The 15419-nt window shown below is 36.7% G+C and overlaps 2 protein-coding genes across 5 annotated transcripts; both read left to right on the top strand.

Annotated features, from left to right (window-relative positions):
* The first annotated feature begins 35 nt into the window (after positions 1 to 35).
* Positions 36 to 5877, top strand: cabp5a (calcium binding protein 5a). Its single transcript, XM_032574791.1, has 7 exons — positions 36 to 252; positions 660 to 709; positions 1032 to 1062; positions 2982 to 3125; positions 4562 to 4671; positions 5329 to 5476; positions 5569 to 5877. Exons 2-7 carry the CDS (start codon positions 662 to 664, stop codon positions 5595 to 5597), a joined length of 510 nt encoding a protein of 169 aa, XP_032430682.1. The 5' UTR covers positions 36 to 252; positions 660 to 661; the 3' UTR covers positions 5598 to 5877.
* A 2528-nt stretch (positions 5878 to 8405) lies between these two features.
* Positions 8406 to 14788, top strand: nif3l1 (NIF3 NGG1 interacting factor 3-like 1 (S. cerevisiae)). Of its 4 annotated transcripts, none has more exons than XM_032574787.1 (7): positions 8406 to 8561; positions 9636 to 10204; positions 11169 to 11325; positions 11571 to 11694; positions 12428 to 12566; positions 13239 to 13322; positions 14553 to 14788. In XM_032574787.1, the coding sequence occupies exons 2-7, from the start codon at positions 9646 to 9648 to the stop codon at positions 14735 to 14737; spliced, it is 1248 nt and encodes a 415-aa protein (XP_032430678.1). In that variant the 5' UTR covers positions 8406 to 8561; positions 9636 to 9645; the 3' UTR covers positions 14738 to 14788. The 4 variants fall into 4 exon arrangements, with proteins under 4 accessions (XP_032430678.1, XP_032430679.1, XP_032430677.1 ...); XM_032574788.1 differs by having other exon boundaries at positions 8432 to 8561; positions 9752 to 10204; XM_032574786.1 differs by having other exon boundaries at positions 8432 to 8566.
* Positions 14789 to 15419: the final 631 nt, after the last annotated feature.

Raw genomic sequence — 15419 nt, 5'->3', positions numbered from 1 at the left:
GGACTCCGGCTCACACTGACTCCGGCTCACACTGACTCCCGAGCAGCATCATCATCATCAGCAGCAGGCGGGCCACACCAGGTCGGGTCGCTGCACGCTGAGAGGCAAAGCTGTCTTGGCTGAAGAGGGACGGCTCACAGTCCAGGAGGAAGAGCGGGAAGCAGAGGAAGACTCCCGCCGCTCTGCAGGTGTCAACCCAGGCCGAGGCTTCATGTGGGACGCATTTAACTGACGAGCAGAAATCACCAGAAGGTGAGACACTTTCTACACTGCAAAAACGCACAATCATACCAAGTATTTTAGTCTGGCTTAAAGTGAAAATGTCTTAGAACAGCTGAGATAAGACAAAACTAACTTACAAGTAACTTTTTAACAAGAAATAAGAGCTTGTTTTCACTAAATTATTCCTTAATATTGATGAAAAAAGTACTAGCTCACTCTTTAAAACAACATTTTTTCCCACATTATAGATGAACAAATCTGCCACAATTTAAATAGATATTGTTACTTTTTTTTACAATATTCAAAACTTATTCACGTAAAGAAGCTCCTATATCTTGCTTAAAAGTTACTTGTAAGTAATTTTTTTTTTTTGCAGTGCATGATGTATTTCAATCAGTTTTAACATTTTTCTTTTTATTCCATAATCCCTCTCACAGAAATGAGCTTTGGTGCAGCGTGCATTTTCCTGCGAGGAGGGAAAAACATTGTAAGTATGGAGGAATATTTCGTTCTTGCGGTGGTTATTGTTTGCAAACATCAGCTGCAGTCTGGACGGATTAAACAGAGACAGAAAATCTGCGTCTGCTTTCTGCAACCGCATGCCAGTGACGACTCAGGCCATAATCTATGTGTAAATCCACAACATCAGAACATCCATTAATTTTAATCTGGTTCCTGCACTGATTTATTTTTAATTCTGAGCAGCAAATTTTCAGGATTTCCTAAATCAATTTGCATATTTAGTTTTTGTTATCTGAAGTTTCTTTATATTGAATTCAATTTTAGATTTTGTTTCTGTTTTTGTGCAGTCAAGACAGCTGGCTGAGGATGAAATTGATGGTAAGTTCATCACTTTACGCTCCTCATGTTTTTCTTTTGTTTATTTTTTTGTAGAAATGCAGCAATCTGAATTTTACAGCCAATCTCCAGAGTTGAATAGTAACTAGATACATTTACTCAGTTTCTTTACTCAATAACTTGGACTTTTTCAAGTATTTTTACAATATTGTACTTCTCACTGTTACTTGAGTAACTTTTACTATGAAGTATCGCTACTCTTACTTGAATAGCATATCTGGATTCTCTACCAACTGTGAGTAACTTCACTAAATAAAAAACTAATTTGTTTTAACCCAAAATTCACCTGACACACACCTGCAGTTTTTGCTAAAGTGTTTTAAATTTTAGATTGAAAAATGTAGATTTTGCCTCATTTTGTTATTTTGTAATTATGTTATTAATGTAAATTATTTTCATTTTCGTCATTAAAACATAAAAATTTCCACATAAACTAACATTGATGTAATTTTTAAAATCTTAAATTGTCTTTTTACCAAATTCATCTTTACTTTTACTTGAGTAATTTCTTAGATGGCTACTTTTTACTTTTACTTAAATAAAAATATGTTAAAGTAGAGCTGCTTTTACTTGAATACAATTATTGGTTGCTCTGTCCACCTCTGCAGATTTCTAGTTTTTATAAAACTCCATAACTCTTTAGGAACTATGATATTGGAAGATCTGAGGTCCTCATCCAAAATATTATTTAATGAAACATAAACTAAATTATTTGAGAGTTGACATTTTAAAATGTCTTTAGAAATCACAAAAGTTAACTCTTTCCGAATTTTCAAAAGCTGACAACATTTTTAAATTCAGCAAGCTCCAACACAGACAAAGGTTAAAAACACTTTGTTGTACTTTTCTCAGCCTTCCTGTTGTCTGCTGAAAGTCATTTCTCACAACTTGTTTTAAGAGCAGATATTTTTAGGAATGTCAAAGAAAACATAGATACAGGTAAATATTACAAGATTAACATCAAATTATTTTTTTTAAAAAAGCTGGTCCTAGACCAGATACTTTCATCCCAATCTCTGGTTCCAAAACCAGACTGCTAATCTCAAATTAAAGTGTTTTATTAACTGGAAAATTAATCGTTTCAAAAACCTCTTGCCTGTGAAGTTCCATTCCATGTGCCATTACCTAGCAACACTATCCAAGCCCAACCCCGTTACCTAGCAACCCCAGCAGAGCTCCAGCACATCAGCTGTACACCATCCAGAAACCACTTGCTGCATTCTAGTTGGTTGTGCAGGAGGCTCTACTTCTGCTTTTCAAAGATGTGTAGCTGTATATTTGAGCATCTGTTTGCAGCCAGTCCCTTGTGTGAGTGTAAACGTTGAGTTTGGGGGCGTGGCCAGTAGCAGCTTATCTTGATTTAAAGTGACACGACGCCCTAAAACAGCTCAAAACAGGCAGAATTGGCCAAACTGAAATCTCATTACATAAGAATAATTTTGTGCAAAAATGTAATGAAAATGTTTTGTTTAGGCCATCGATCTATGAACTGTAATAGGTCATTTGTAAGATCTCTACAGAGAGATGTCACACATCAGAGTCTCTGCAAAATGTTCCCTTCATTCACAGGAATTACAGCGCATGTATAGCGACAAAAACACATTATATGAATTTAAATATTATTCATCACATTTGTAAATTTTTTAAATATAAGAAGCTATATGTTTTGGGGTTTTTATATGTTGCATTTATTAAGGGGTAATTTAGTTTAATTTGATGTATAAATATAAACCTTCTGCTTGTTCCTTTACAGTCAAGTCAGTTTTTTAGGTATGGAAAACAAATTATTTGATGTCTGACTGCATAAATAAGAAAAACATCAATCAATGAAATTGCACTGTCCCAGCAGAATCTTGCTGCACTTCTCATATTTACATCTTTTTGTGCATTCATTTCTGCAGAGCTGCGAGACGCGTTCAACGAGTTCGACAAAGACAAAGATGGGCTGATCAGCTGCAAAGACCTGGGGAACCTGATGAGGACGATGGGCTACATGCCCACCGAAATGGAGCTGATCGAACTCGGCCAGAACATCAACATGAACCGTGAGTCCCACAGGGTTGCCAGATCTGACAGTTTACAGCCCAAACACAACGCAAGACCTGCCCAACTCCAAAAAAAAAAACAAAAAACAGCTGATATCTCAACATCTAATGTGTCGAAGAGGATTAGAGCCACTGAGAAAGAAATAATTATGACTTTTATATCAGAATTCTGAGGTTAAACTCAGAATTTTTTCATTGGCCCTAATCCTCCTCTTTCTACTGCATAAATACAACATGGATTGTTAAGTCACATGCCCCGTTACCTAGCAACCGCAGCTGAGCACAGCAACGTTACCTAGCAACCAGAGCGGAGTTTTTATATATATTACCAAAAATTTTACTCAAGTAAAAGTAGTACTACTTCAACAAATTTTTACTGAAGTAAAAGTAAAAAGTAGCTTCCAAGAAATTACTTGAGTACAAAAGTATTTGGTAAAAACTCTACTTCAGTACTGAGTAACTAATCAAATTATCAATCATTTAATATTTAAAAATTACATCATCAGACGGAGCAAATTCTAAAGTTGAATGGAAATTTTGGTATTTTAAGAACCAAAATGACAATAATTCTAACAAAAGACAACAAAATTAGGCCTTTTTTTTTTTTTTTTCCGAAATCAGTTTCTTTCGATAAAGTTATGAAATTTCAACAAAAACTGCAGGTGTGCGCCTGCGTCTGGTGAATTTTTGATTAAATTTATTTTCTCTTTTTAACTCAATGAAGACAAAGAATCCAGAATCTTTACTCAAGTAGGAGTAGATATACATCATAATGAAATCTACAGCATAGTAAAAATACTCCATTTTCAAAAAAGTTACCCAAGTAAATGTAATTGAGTAAATGTAATTTGTTACTACCCAACTCTGTATATATATTTACATATAAGACCCTGAATTCATTTATAGACTTGCAATGTCTTTGGTTTTTGGTTGTCCTCTGATTAGAACCAGATCCATTTGGGACTGTAATGGACTCGACTCTTTGAACTTGATAAGATTTGTGTTTTTTGTAGCAATATGAAATTCGCTACAAAAAAAATTCTGTTTTACTGTACTTCTACATAGTGACACTTGATTAACCAATGACTAATCATTAATGATGTCACATTTAAAAGATTCTAGACATTTCAAAATGAATTAACTAATAATTGCAGTCTTTCATTAATTTTTATGTGTTTTCTGCTACACAATAACAGCTATTTTCAAAAGATTTTCCACTGAAAACTTTCTAAAAACCTGTCAAATATCGTAAGAATCAGCCCAGATTTTAACGAACCGCCCACAGCCTTTCGTTCCAGTCCATTGTGTTCAAAAGCAGCCCAACCTGGCAACACTGGAGTTCCCTCTAAATTTCAGCGTGAAGCTAGGGAGTGTGTAATGAAATGCATAAGACTGAAGAAGTACTTGCTGAAAAACAGAACCCGTTTCCTCTGCAGTTGGCGGCAGTGTCGACTTTGAGGACTTTGTAGAACTGATGGCTCCGAAGCTCCTGGCAGAGACGGCTGGGATGATCGGCGTGAAGGAGCTCAAAGACGCTTTCAAAGAGGTGAAACCGGCAGAGACTTACCCAGGAGGGTTAGGGACACTGAAAAAAACAGAAATAATTCTGACTTTAATATGAAAATTCTGACTTTATTTATTTTTTCCAGATTTCTGACTTTAATATCAGAATTCTGACATATTTCCCCCCCAGAAGCTCAGAATTCTGGCTCTAATCTCAGAATTCTGAATCTAATCTGACAGTTCTTACTGTAATCTGAGAATTCACTCCCTGGCAGCCCACACAGAATCTCAGATTTCTGACTATAATCTCAGAATTCTGACTATAATCTCAGAATTCTGACTATAATCTCAGAATTCTGACTTTAATCTCAGAATTCTGACTTTAGTTGCAGAATTTTGACTGTTTCTTGGAATTCCGACTTCGACCTCAAAATTGTGACTTTTTTCCTCTAAATTCAGATTTTTTTTTTGTCAGACGTTTGACCTTAATCTCACAATTCTGACTTTATTCTTGGAATTCTGATATTAGTGATATTATTATTTTTTCGCCTAAACTTGACTTTAGTCTCAGAACTGTGACTTTTTCTAAAAGTCATTTTTTCCAGTGTCCCTAATCCTCCTCTGTAGAAATCACCAGGAGTTATTCTGAACAACTCTCTGAGTTTTTTTTTCTTTTTGTTCCTCTTTTCCGCTCGGCTAGTTCGACATGGACGGAGACGGAGAGATCACGACGGAGGAGCTGCGGGCGGCCATGAACAAGCTGATGGGAGAGCACATGAACCGCAGAGAGATCGACGCCATAGTGAAAGAGGCGGATGATAACGGAGACGGGACAGTAGATTTTGAAGGTACATAAGCATGACTCCACTTTGGGTAAATGTGATCCATGCAGAGCTTTACATGTAAAATAATGAAACCTCTTTTTGCTATTTTCTTGTAGAGTTTGTCAGAATGATGTCCGGCCAGTGAGAATGCAACAAGATTTTTATCGCACCTTTTACGATGATCCTGCACAGGCGGCGTCTTTCTCCGAAGCTGAACCTTCAGCACTCCAGTTAATTCAGCACTGAAAATAAAACCATATCAACTTTTCTCATTAAGGATTCTATGCAAACTAACATTGACAATTTAATGAATGTATCGAATTGAACAGCAGAAAATATATTGTTTTCTATGCAAACTGTAAGTTATTTCAGATTGGTTTAATGAAATAGATTATTTTGGAAATAAAGGCATTACTAATTAAAAACTGCCTTATTGTGTTATTATTACTGTCTTAAACCACAACATGGGGCTCTGTACAATGGATAAATATTGTTTAATACCAACATTTAGAGACCAATTCCTTGGTAAAGTTAAAATCAAAATCCACAGCAACACTGGCATAATGCTAGCTAACTACAAACAACGCTAAAGGTACATTTGGAATGATAAAGCATCTGTTGTTGACATGTTGGTAACGTCGGGGCCCAAATGAAAATCTGTTTTTGTTTGCTGCTCCTGTAAAGTTAAAATCAAAAGCCATAACAAAACTATCCTGATGTAAGCTAACTACAAACAAAGCTAATTATAGTAAGTATGCTACACACATAGATAAAGCATCTGTTGTGGATATGTTGGTAATGGGGGTGGGCCCAAATTAAAATCTGCTCAGGACCCCAAAAAGAGTTGGACCGGCCCTGCTTATTGAAAAGCAAAACTAATCAGAAACATAAAATATGTCTCAAACCTAGAATATTAGATTTAAATTAGATTTTACTATAAATGAAGCTTACCTGAGATATCAGACTTGGTAACTGGTTTACCGTAAATTAATGTTTATCATCTGATGTTGCTTTCAAATAATTAAAATAATATGATACTTGTCTACCACTCTGCATTTTAAAATCCTTTTTTTTGTTTACTTCTCTTCTAAGGTTAAAATAAAAAAGCCATAACAACACTGGCACGATGTAAGATAGTTACAAACAAAGCTGAAGGTACGTTACACATAGATTTGGGATAATAAAGCGTCTGTTGTTGACATGTTGGTAATGAGGGGCCCCAAATGAAAATCTGATTGGGCTTGGACCGGCCCTGCATATTGGTTATATCATTTTATGGATTTTTCCCAAAATAAGGGATTTGTAAGTCAAAAACATCAGAAATATTTTACGATTGAGCAAATACTGTACTGCACAAAATGTAAAAAATGACATATCATACCTCTTGCATAACAGAATTAAGTCCATTGGGGGAAAATGCTTAACATCAAAACCAAAAAAAGCTAAAAAAAATTAAATAAAATGAAAGCTCCATAATCTAATTATCCAATTTTTCCTAGTATATCACTGCATAAACACAGGGTCTTTACTTTCACCGCTGACCTGGGTTCAGAGGTTTCTGGGGCTTTATCTTCTAATACTTTGTCAGAAAGCTCCAAATCCTTTCCAGCGGAGATTAAATGCCTAGTTGGAAATTTGGAAAGTGGACAGGGACGCTCTGTACGTTCCCATGTGGACTCGGCAGACATGTGGACAGATGTTAAAGCAGAGTGACGAACTGTGCTGAGCCTGAAACCGGCGGACAGATGGGGCGCCGGGGGCTTATAGTGCCAATTAACCGGAATAAAGCAGTTCTCTCAGTGAACAGGCCGAACCTAAAACATATCTGTGAATCCCACTAAACAGACTGAACACAAACATTGATATTATTACCAAAAAAAACCCCAAAACTCTTATTGGGATATTTTAAAACTCATGTTTGATTTAATCATTTTTATGTACATTTTGTTTATGTTAATGGAGAAGGAAGAATCAAGATGATGTAATGATGGTTACCATGCCGTTTATCTGATCCTTCCCTCATCCTAACATCGAGCATCAACCTTTTTTTTTTGCTTTAATCCAGACTAATCTCCCTCTTGGTCACTCTCAATCCCGAGGAAGCCAGACTGCCCAGAAGCCTGCTTTCGTGTCAGAGTTGCAGGTTTAACCCTTCAGCAATCTTCATCTGCAGCCATGTTTCATTTGCGTTATTGCCAAACTGGTAATCCTTCTGCGTATATGAAGCTGAACTCTGACCAGATTCACCTTAGCACGGCTCATCATAGTCGTCTTGTCTTTTTATGTCTAGTTTAATGTGGAGGTTTGTTTCATAATCTTGTAAATAACCTGTATTGTGTAATACCGAGGCTAAAGAACGTTGATTAAATTTCCTCCATTAGCCAGATAAACCGCTTTGTTTTAATGATGCAACAAGTTGGTTAAATAATTTAGGATCCTTTTATTTTTAGAATTTAATTACTCTAAAACCAAATCAGTAAGTATAAAGATAATTAATTTCTAAAAGATCTCAGTAAAAAGAACTTCATTTTAAATTACAAAATGTTTCAAAAACATTTTCTCTGCTAATCATTCTCTTACTATAAAAACATAAGATTGTACTTAAGTAACATACTATTTTATCACACAATATTTTTATTATACATTTATTCTTATATGTTTAGTATCTTCTTAAGTCTGACTAGTAAGTGATGTTGCTTGACTTGGATCTGTTTGATTTATTAGAAATTAATCAATCAATTAAATACATCTGGGCTCAGCTGGGATTATGTATTTATTTATTTTTTTCCAAAAGCGTGGAATAAAACTAGTTCATTTTCTTTAATAATTGCAAATTAAAATGCAAAATAAGTTAGGAATTGCTTTCTAAAGACTTGCTATTCTTTATTTCACCATACGGTAAAACCCTAAAGTTATAATCTGTCCCATCCACAAGTAGGGGTTAAAAAAAACAAACTACAACTTGCACCTTGGTATGTTGAACGGAAGCCTAGAAAGGACATTTTGAGATTTCTGCTGAAAGTGTGCTGTTCTGCTTCACTTTTCCGACTTAGATCATTTTAGCAACGTAACTCCTGAAGTCGTGATTTGTTTAAAAAGGCAAACCCGGGTAAGGTGAGTCCATTTATGTTCGCATTTGTATGACGTCGTGCAGAGGTTGACTCTAACCGTTAACTGCAAAGGAAATACTAACCTTAGCTCTGCTGCTAGCGTTAGCTGTGCTGCTAGCGTCTTGCCTATGAGCAGTCAGAGCAGCTAATGCTAATATGAAACTAAGCTTCCGCGCCCTGGAATACCCATAAGTTTGTTTGATGTTTAAAATGGTGACACTGAATAGAAATGCCGTTTTAAAATGTATGCATCTTTGTGACTCAATTTAAAAAAGTGAAACTTGCAGCAGAGTGGTAAAAGTGCGGTCCGAGGGCCATTTGCAGCCCTTGGAGTTAATTTTTGTGGCCCCACAATCAATTTGGCTAAAAGGTTGATGCCGGTAGGTGTAAAAAAAAAAAAAAAAATCAGGGGAATATTTTTACAGACAACTTTATGAATGTGGAAATTTTAGATACAACCTACAGTATTTTTCTTTATTTAACCACACGTTTTGATTTAACTTAATAGTAAAGATGACCCCAATAATTTAGCAACTTTTACTCAAAAGCAGGCTTGAAGACACCCATTTGTTAAACTTTGCTAAATACAGTAAAAGTGACCCACAAGGTTTCAACCAAACACATTTGTATACCAGTAAGATTTGTAAATCACATTCTATAATAAAAAACAATCAGAAAATTTTATTTTCTTTAAAATATGTAAGTTTTTTTGTTGTTGTAGGTAAAATAAACCAAACATTACAACAAATATAGATTTTTAAACTTTTCATATATACATAATTGCACTATATTGTAGTATGAGATTGGAGGCAGCTTGTCTGCATCTGATATATTTTTCTTCTCTGTCTCATTGTGGTCGATCTTGACAGCAGCCATTTTGTTCATGTAGCTTTCTCTCGCACATTTGTGTCCAGATACTTTCTTTTTGTTAGTCTCCAAGTCATGAGTCTGCTAGTTATTGTGTTGCGCTTGCTTACTAAGATAGCGCAGATCACTTCAAGTTCAGACTTGTTGGAACTATGTATTATTAAAATAACAACTGTTTGGTGTTTCTTTTCTTTTTGTCCTGACAGATCTCCACTGATGCTGCCAGGATGGAGAAATCTCTCTTGGACTTTTTACTTTCTGAAAAGCAGACTTTTAATCTGTAAAAGTTCAAACTTTAACACTTCAGCTCTGTTTCCCGCAGCTTCATTCGCCACTCAGACCAGACTGACCTCAGGTCTTCTTCTGCGTTCCTCGTTTCATTCTCCCTCTGTCCGCCGCCTCTCGGTTTCTGCCGGCAAAATGGAGCTGAAGGAGGTTCTGCAGGTTCTGGAGCAGCTCGCTCCTCTGTCTCTGGCTGAATCGTGGGATAACGTCGGCCTGCTGGTGGAGCCCAGCAAATCTCGGCCAATCAAAACCGTCCTGCTGACCAACGACCTGACGGACGGCGTCATGGAGGAGGCGGAGGCCCTGAGCTGTGACCTCATCGTCTCGTATCACCCGCCGTTGTTTCGGCCAATCAAGCAGCTGGTTCAGAAAGACTGGAAGCAGCGGTTAGCCATCCGGGCCGTTGAGGCTGGGATGGCTGTCTTCTCCCCGCATACGTCCTGGGACAGCATGAAGGGAGGGGTGAACGACTGGCTGGTTGGCGGTCTGGGTGAGACGCCACAAAGTTTCTACGTTTTGTTTTTGAGAGTTGTGAAGTAAAATTATAAATCGTTTTCAAACCTTCTTTCCAAAAGAATAATAAAAAAAAGAAACTATTTGACAAACAGCATCAATAAATAGCAATATATTAAAGTCTTACCACAGATTCTTAGATCACTTGAGGTCTGGACTTTGACTAGGCTGTAAGTGGGAAATGCTGTAATCATAGAACATTGAAGTAAAAGCTGACAACCAACAAAAATTGTAATAGAAAACTGATTCAGACACAATTGATGCAACTGCAGACAAAGTACTGAAACCAGTCGAATTGTTGCAGCCACAGGAAAAAAATGCTGCCATCACAGAAAAATTGCTGCAACCACAAAGATGTTGCAATGGCAAAACCATTCTTACAACCAAATTGCTGCAACCATAGAAAAAATAATTGGTGCAACCACAAAAAATTGCTGCGAAGGCAGACAAAATACTGCAACCACAAGAAATAGAAGCAAAAAAAGAAAATTACGCAAACAGGAGAAACAGAAAGTGTGAAATGCTGCAAACCTGCTCCAGACCACTAGGGGGAGTCTAGAGTACCCAATGTTACCTATGTAAATATGACGTTCTATGATATTGTACTGATTTCCCAATTTCTTTCTTCCTCTAACTTTCTTCTGGACATCCAGTTGAATCATGACTGAGGATCAGCTCCCCCTAGAGGTCTGGAGGACGTCCGTCTTGTGACGCGAGTTTACAGCTTTTTATACTCACTTTGCTTTTTGTGGCACTTTTACTTCTATTTTTGCAGTTTGCAGCATTTTTCCCACATTTATTTTTTTTGTTTGTGTTTTTTGGAGTTTACATTATTCATGTTCTTGCAGTTCGTTTCATCATTTGTTGCTCCTGTTCTACACCAAAGAAAATCCCAGTAAAATAATTGAAGCTGTTTTTTTTCCCTCACCTTTGTCTGTCAGGCAGCGGTCAGGTGTCTGTGCTCAGTCAGGCCCTCAGCGGCGCCTCCCACAGTCACAAACTGGAATTCATGGTGAGGAGTCCAGAGGAGCTGAACGCTGTTGTGGAGGAGCTGAAGGCTAATGATGATGGAACAGCGCTGCAGTGTTCAGGCACCAGGTAGCGTCAATATTAAACACTTATCCTGTAATATGCGGGTAAGAATTTGCAGTTTTCATGGTTTACATGACGCAAGATTTAAAAAGTCAGCTCTTTGATTAAGTCTACTGGATACAAATCACACACTTTGTGGGGATTTGGTTATTTGTTCCAACAAAGCTGCAAAAAACAAATTAAAACAAAAAGAAACTATCATTTTTAGACCATTGCATTGAAAATAAAAGACTTTTCTTGCTTCACCACAGACCAGACAGCAGCAGCATCCATGTCAGCTTAACTTGCAGTGCCTCAGCGCTGACCTCTAGTGTCCAGATACTGTTAAAGCACAGTGCTCCCTGCCAGTCCCTCAGCATCCTCAAGTTGGAGAAGGTACAATTTTATAGTTTCCCATTGTAATTAGGTCTGCAGCTAAAGATTATTTTAGCAATCTATTTTTCTGACGATTAATCGGATTTAAAAAATGGCCACATTCTCCATATTTTTTCATTTAACCACTTAAGCCTATTTTGCACACCATTAAAAATGCAAACAAATAATTTGACTCCTTTTTTAACATAAAGAATGAACATTTTATTGCCTAAAATGCAAAAACATAGCATTCTATTAGTGAAACTGTGACCAGTTGTAGCAAAAAATGCATCTGCAGCTTAAATGTGAAAAGTTCAGCAATTTCTGGTCGACTCATGAATACAGAGCAGAGCTGATCATTTGGTTATTTTTTTAATTAACTGATTAATAATTGGACAGAAAAAGGAGATTTAAAAATAAAATTGAACCAGGTGACTTGAGGAGTTCAGGGTAAAACATATTTACAGACAAAAGGTTATTTATTTTTTTTTACCTTAAATGCAAACAATATATTTTTGTACAAAAACAGCCTTAATTACTGCTCTGAATGTGTTGTTCTTTCAGCAAATTAACTTTATTTGAGTCTGTAAACTTCAGTTAACCACTAAACAATTTTTAAGATTATTTCAACAATCAATTAATCACAATTAATTCGATTAATTGTTTTAACCCCAACTGTTTAATTATATATTAAACTGTGAAGTTTAATGCATTTTTCCACAGCAATGAAGTAAAGTTATGATGTCACCTGCAGGCTCCTCTGCCGGGCCACGGCCAAGGACGGCTGAGCGTTTTGGACCAGCCGGTCACCGTGGCAACAGCTATCCAGAAGATGAAATCCCATTTGGGATTAGCTAATCTCCGTTTGGCTCTGGGAGCAGGCAGGACTCTAGGTGAGCAAAACTGGACACAAACACATCACTAAACAGCATTTTTTTCCCTAACATTTAAATCTTTATTAGCTGATTTAAAGGTATAAAGTTTTACTGCACAGAAAGCATAATCTGGATTTTCCTTTTTAGGCACTCACTGTAAAAGAAAAAAAGATGTGAAATAAATAAATGAAGTAATTTAAAATATTAATTTGAAAATTAAAATAAAATATCTACATTTAGATTTAATTAATTTTACAAATCAATATAAAATAAAATAAAAGCTGTTTAGCTGCTCCATCTTCTATAATTTTTGGAAACTTACTAATTGTAGAGATTTTTGGTTTTGGTGGGCATTTATTGTATCGTTTGCCACTTAAGAAAAATTTCTTATAATAAATTTCAGTTAATGTTAAACTGATTAAAATGTTTTCACTATTTTCTTTCCTGTTTATATCAGTACATTTAAAAATATGATTAAAGTTAGTCTCTACATGCAGTTTAGTGATATAAATCACTTTTTAAATTAAGTAGCGTCCTGAAGTGTCAAATAGTTTTTCTAAATGCAGCCTTTATGTTGTGGTGTTATGAATGCTGTGTCTTGCACTTTAGCTTCTGTGAGGAACGTATTTTTAACAATTCAGTCTCTTTAAGACAATAATAATAATGGGTCATTGTTATGCTTTATTTCAGAGTCCTCAGTCAGCACTGCTGCGGTTTGTGCCGGCTCTGGAGCCTCAGTGCTGAGCGGCGTCCAGGCCGACCTCTTCATCACGGGTAAATCTGGAAACAGTCGAACAAACCGGAGCTGTAGATGGCAGCATTTACTGCCACTTCTGGTAAAGATGTGGAAAAAACAAGCTTTAAAATGATCTTTCTATATACAAAATGTTTAAAACAACTGAAACTGTGACAAACGAGGAGAGATGTAGAAAAAAAGTTCATCTCGAAACCACAGATTGAAGCTGCTTTGTCATTACAAATGTCTGCAAATCTTTTAATATTCTGCTAATGTTGGGGGGAAAAAAAGATTGCCGTGTAGCAAATTTATTTTCAATTCCAATTTGCTTAATTTTATGGTTAATGGGAACACCATAATTTAAAAATTTGGACCAATATCAATAACCGATATTTATCCAATTTGTACATATTTTCCTATCCTTTTCATCAAGTGACAACACAAACAGGAACAAGATAGAAATAAACTAAGAATTTAAATAAAACTCATTTATCACAACGGTGTACCAACAAAAACTTAAAAAACTAATTTCCCATTATGGGTCACAGAATCTGAAGTAGCAACCACCCATTTTGCTATTTCTGTTTTTCCATTTGGGTTCTACTGCCTCTAAAACAACCCAAGTGCTTAAAAAAGAAAAGACACCCAGCCAGTTTTTTTTTTTGCAACAACTTATGTTTTTGTTAACTGGAAAACAAGTCGTTTCAACATTAAGTCACATTCGACAGGCACTGCATCGTTACCTAGCAACCCCAGCAGAGCCAAATCTTGTTACCTAGCAACCCAAGCGGAAGTCCAGCAGATTTGGTTTTACCGCGGCATGCTCTGTACAATGACTGCTGGAAAAGACAAGTGTTTTGTTGCTGACTTACCATCCAGAAACCACTCGCTGCTTTCTTTTGGGTTGTGGCTCCACTTCTGCTTTTCAAAGGTTGTATAATTGCGCTACTGTTTTCAGCCATTTTCACGTGGGAGTGTAAACGTTGAGTTGGGGGGCGTGGCCAGCAGCAGCTTATTTGGATTTAAAGTGACTTTAGTAGGCAGAACTTACCAGATTAAAATCTCATTATATAATAATGATTTTATGCAAAAAACATAAAGTCTATGGGCTAATCAGTCTATGATTAGACCATAGACTGACCTGTTCAAGGAATTATACTGGGTCACCTTTAAAGCTTTTTCCACATCTTTACCAGTTGATTCCCTTTGTTAAGCTAAGTTTACTTGATAAGTTCGTGCCTGTGGTGTAGTAAAACCTGATCTTCCAGGTGAGATGTCCCACCATGAGGTGTTGGATGCAGTGGCGAAGGGAACCAGTGTCATCCTGAGCGACCACAGCAACAGCGAGCGCGGTTTCCTGGCCGTGTTCAGGGAGCGGCTCGCCGTGCGGCTGCCCGACGCCGTGACGGTGGTGCTATCCAAGGCTGACAGAGACCCGCTGGAGGTTGTCTGAAGGCTCCGAGTTGTAAATAAATCATAAAACACAGGAAAGTCGTCTACTGAACTTAAAATGGCTGCTTCTTTTTTGTAAAAATGGGCTGTGATGGAAAGTACATTGTTTTGATTAAAGTAGCTTTTATGCATGTTAGAAAAAAACATCTTGCAAGTAAGAGAAGATAAAGGATTTAATTTGTAATTTAGATGTATGGAGTAAGCAGTGGATCTATTTCTGGCTGACACACAGGGAGACATAATCCCAACACCTATGGGCTTTAGCCTCCGTGCACTGCAAAAACACTAAATCTTACCAAGTAGTTTTGTCTAGTTTCTAATGGAAATAAATTGGGACACTAGAAAAAAGTCCAAACTAATTTAAAAGTAATTTTTCAGCAAGAAATATATGCTTGTTCTAGGTCAATAATTCCTTAATATTAATGAAAAAATTTTAGTTCCAGTGGCATCGTTACCTAGCAACCTCAGCCAAGCCCATCCTGTTGCCTAGCAACCCGGCTCTACTGGCAGATTATTTCACTTATAACAAGACATTTTTCTCATGTTATAAGTTTAAAAACCTGCCAGTGAAACTAAGAATTTTTATCAATATTGAGGAATTACTGGCTTAAAATGAGCTCCTAGAACAGGCATGTCAAACTCAGTTTGACTCTGGGGCCGGATCCAGACTTTCTGTTCTCAGG

The sequence above is a fragment of the Xiphophorus hellerii genome, chromosome 10 (assembly GCF_003331165.1).
Source record: "Xiphophorus hellerii strain 12219 chromosome 10, Xiphophorus_hellerii-4.1, whole genome shotgun sequence".
In the NCBI taxonomy this organism is placed as follows: Eukaryota; Metazoa; Chordata; class Actinopteri; order Cyprinodontiformes; family Poeciliidae; genus Xiphophorus; species Xiphophorus hellerii.
Note: the sequence above shows the minus strand (reverse complement) of the source record. Positions and strands in the feature narration are given on the sequence as shown.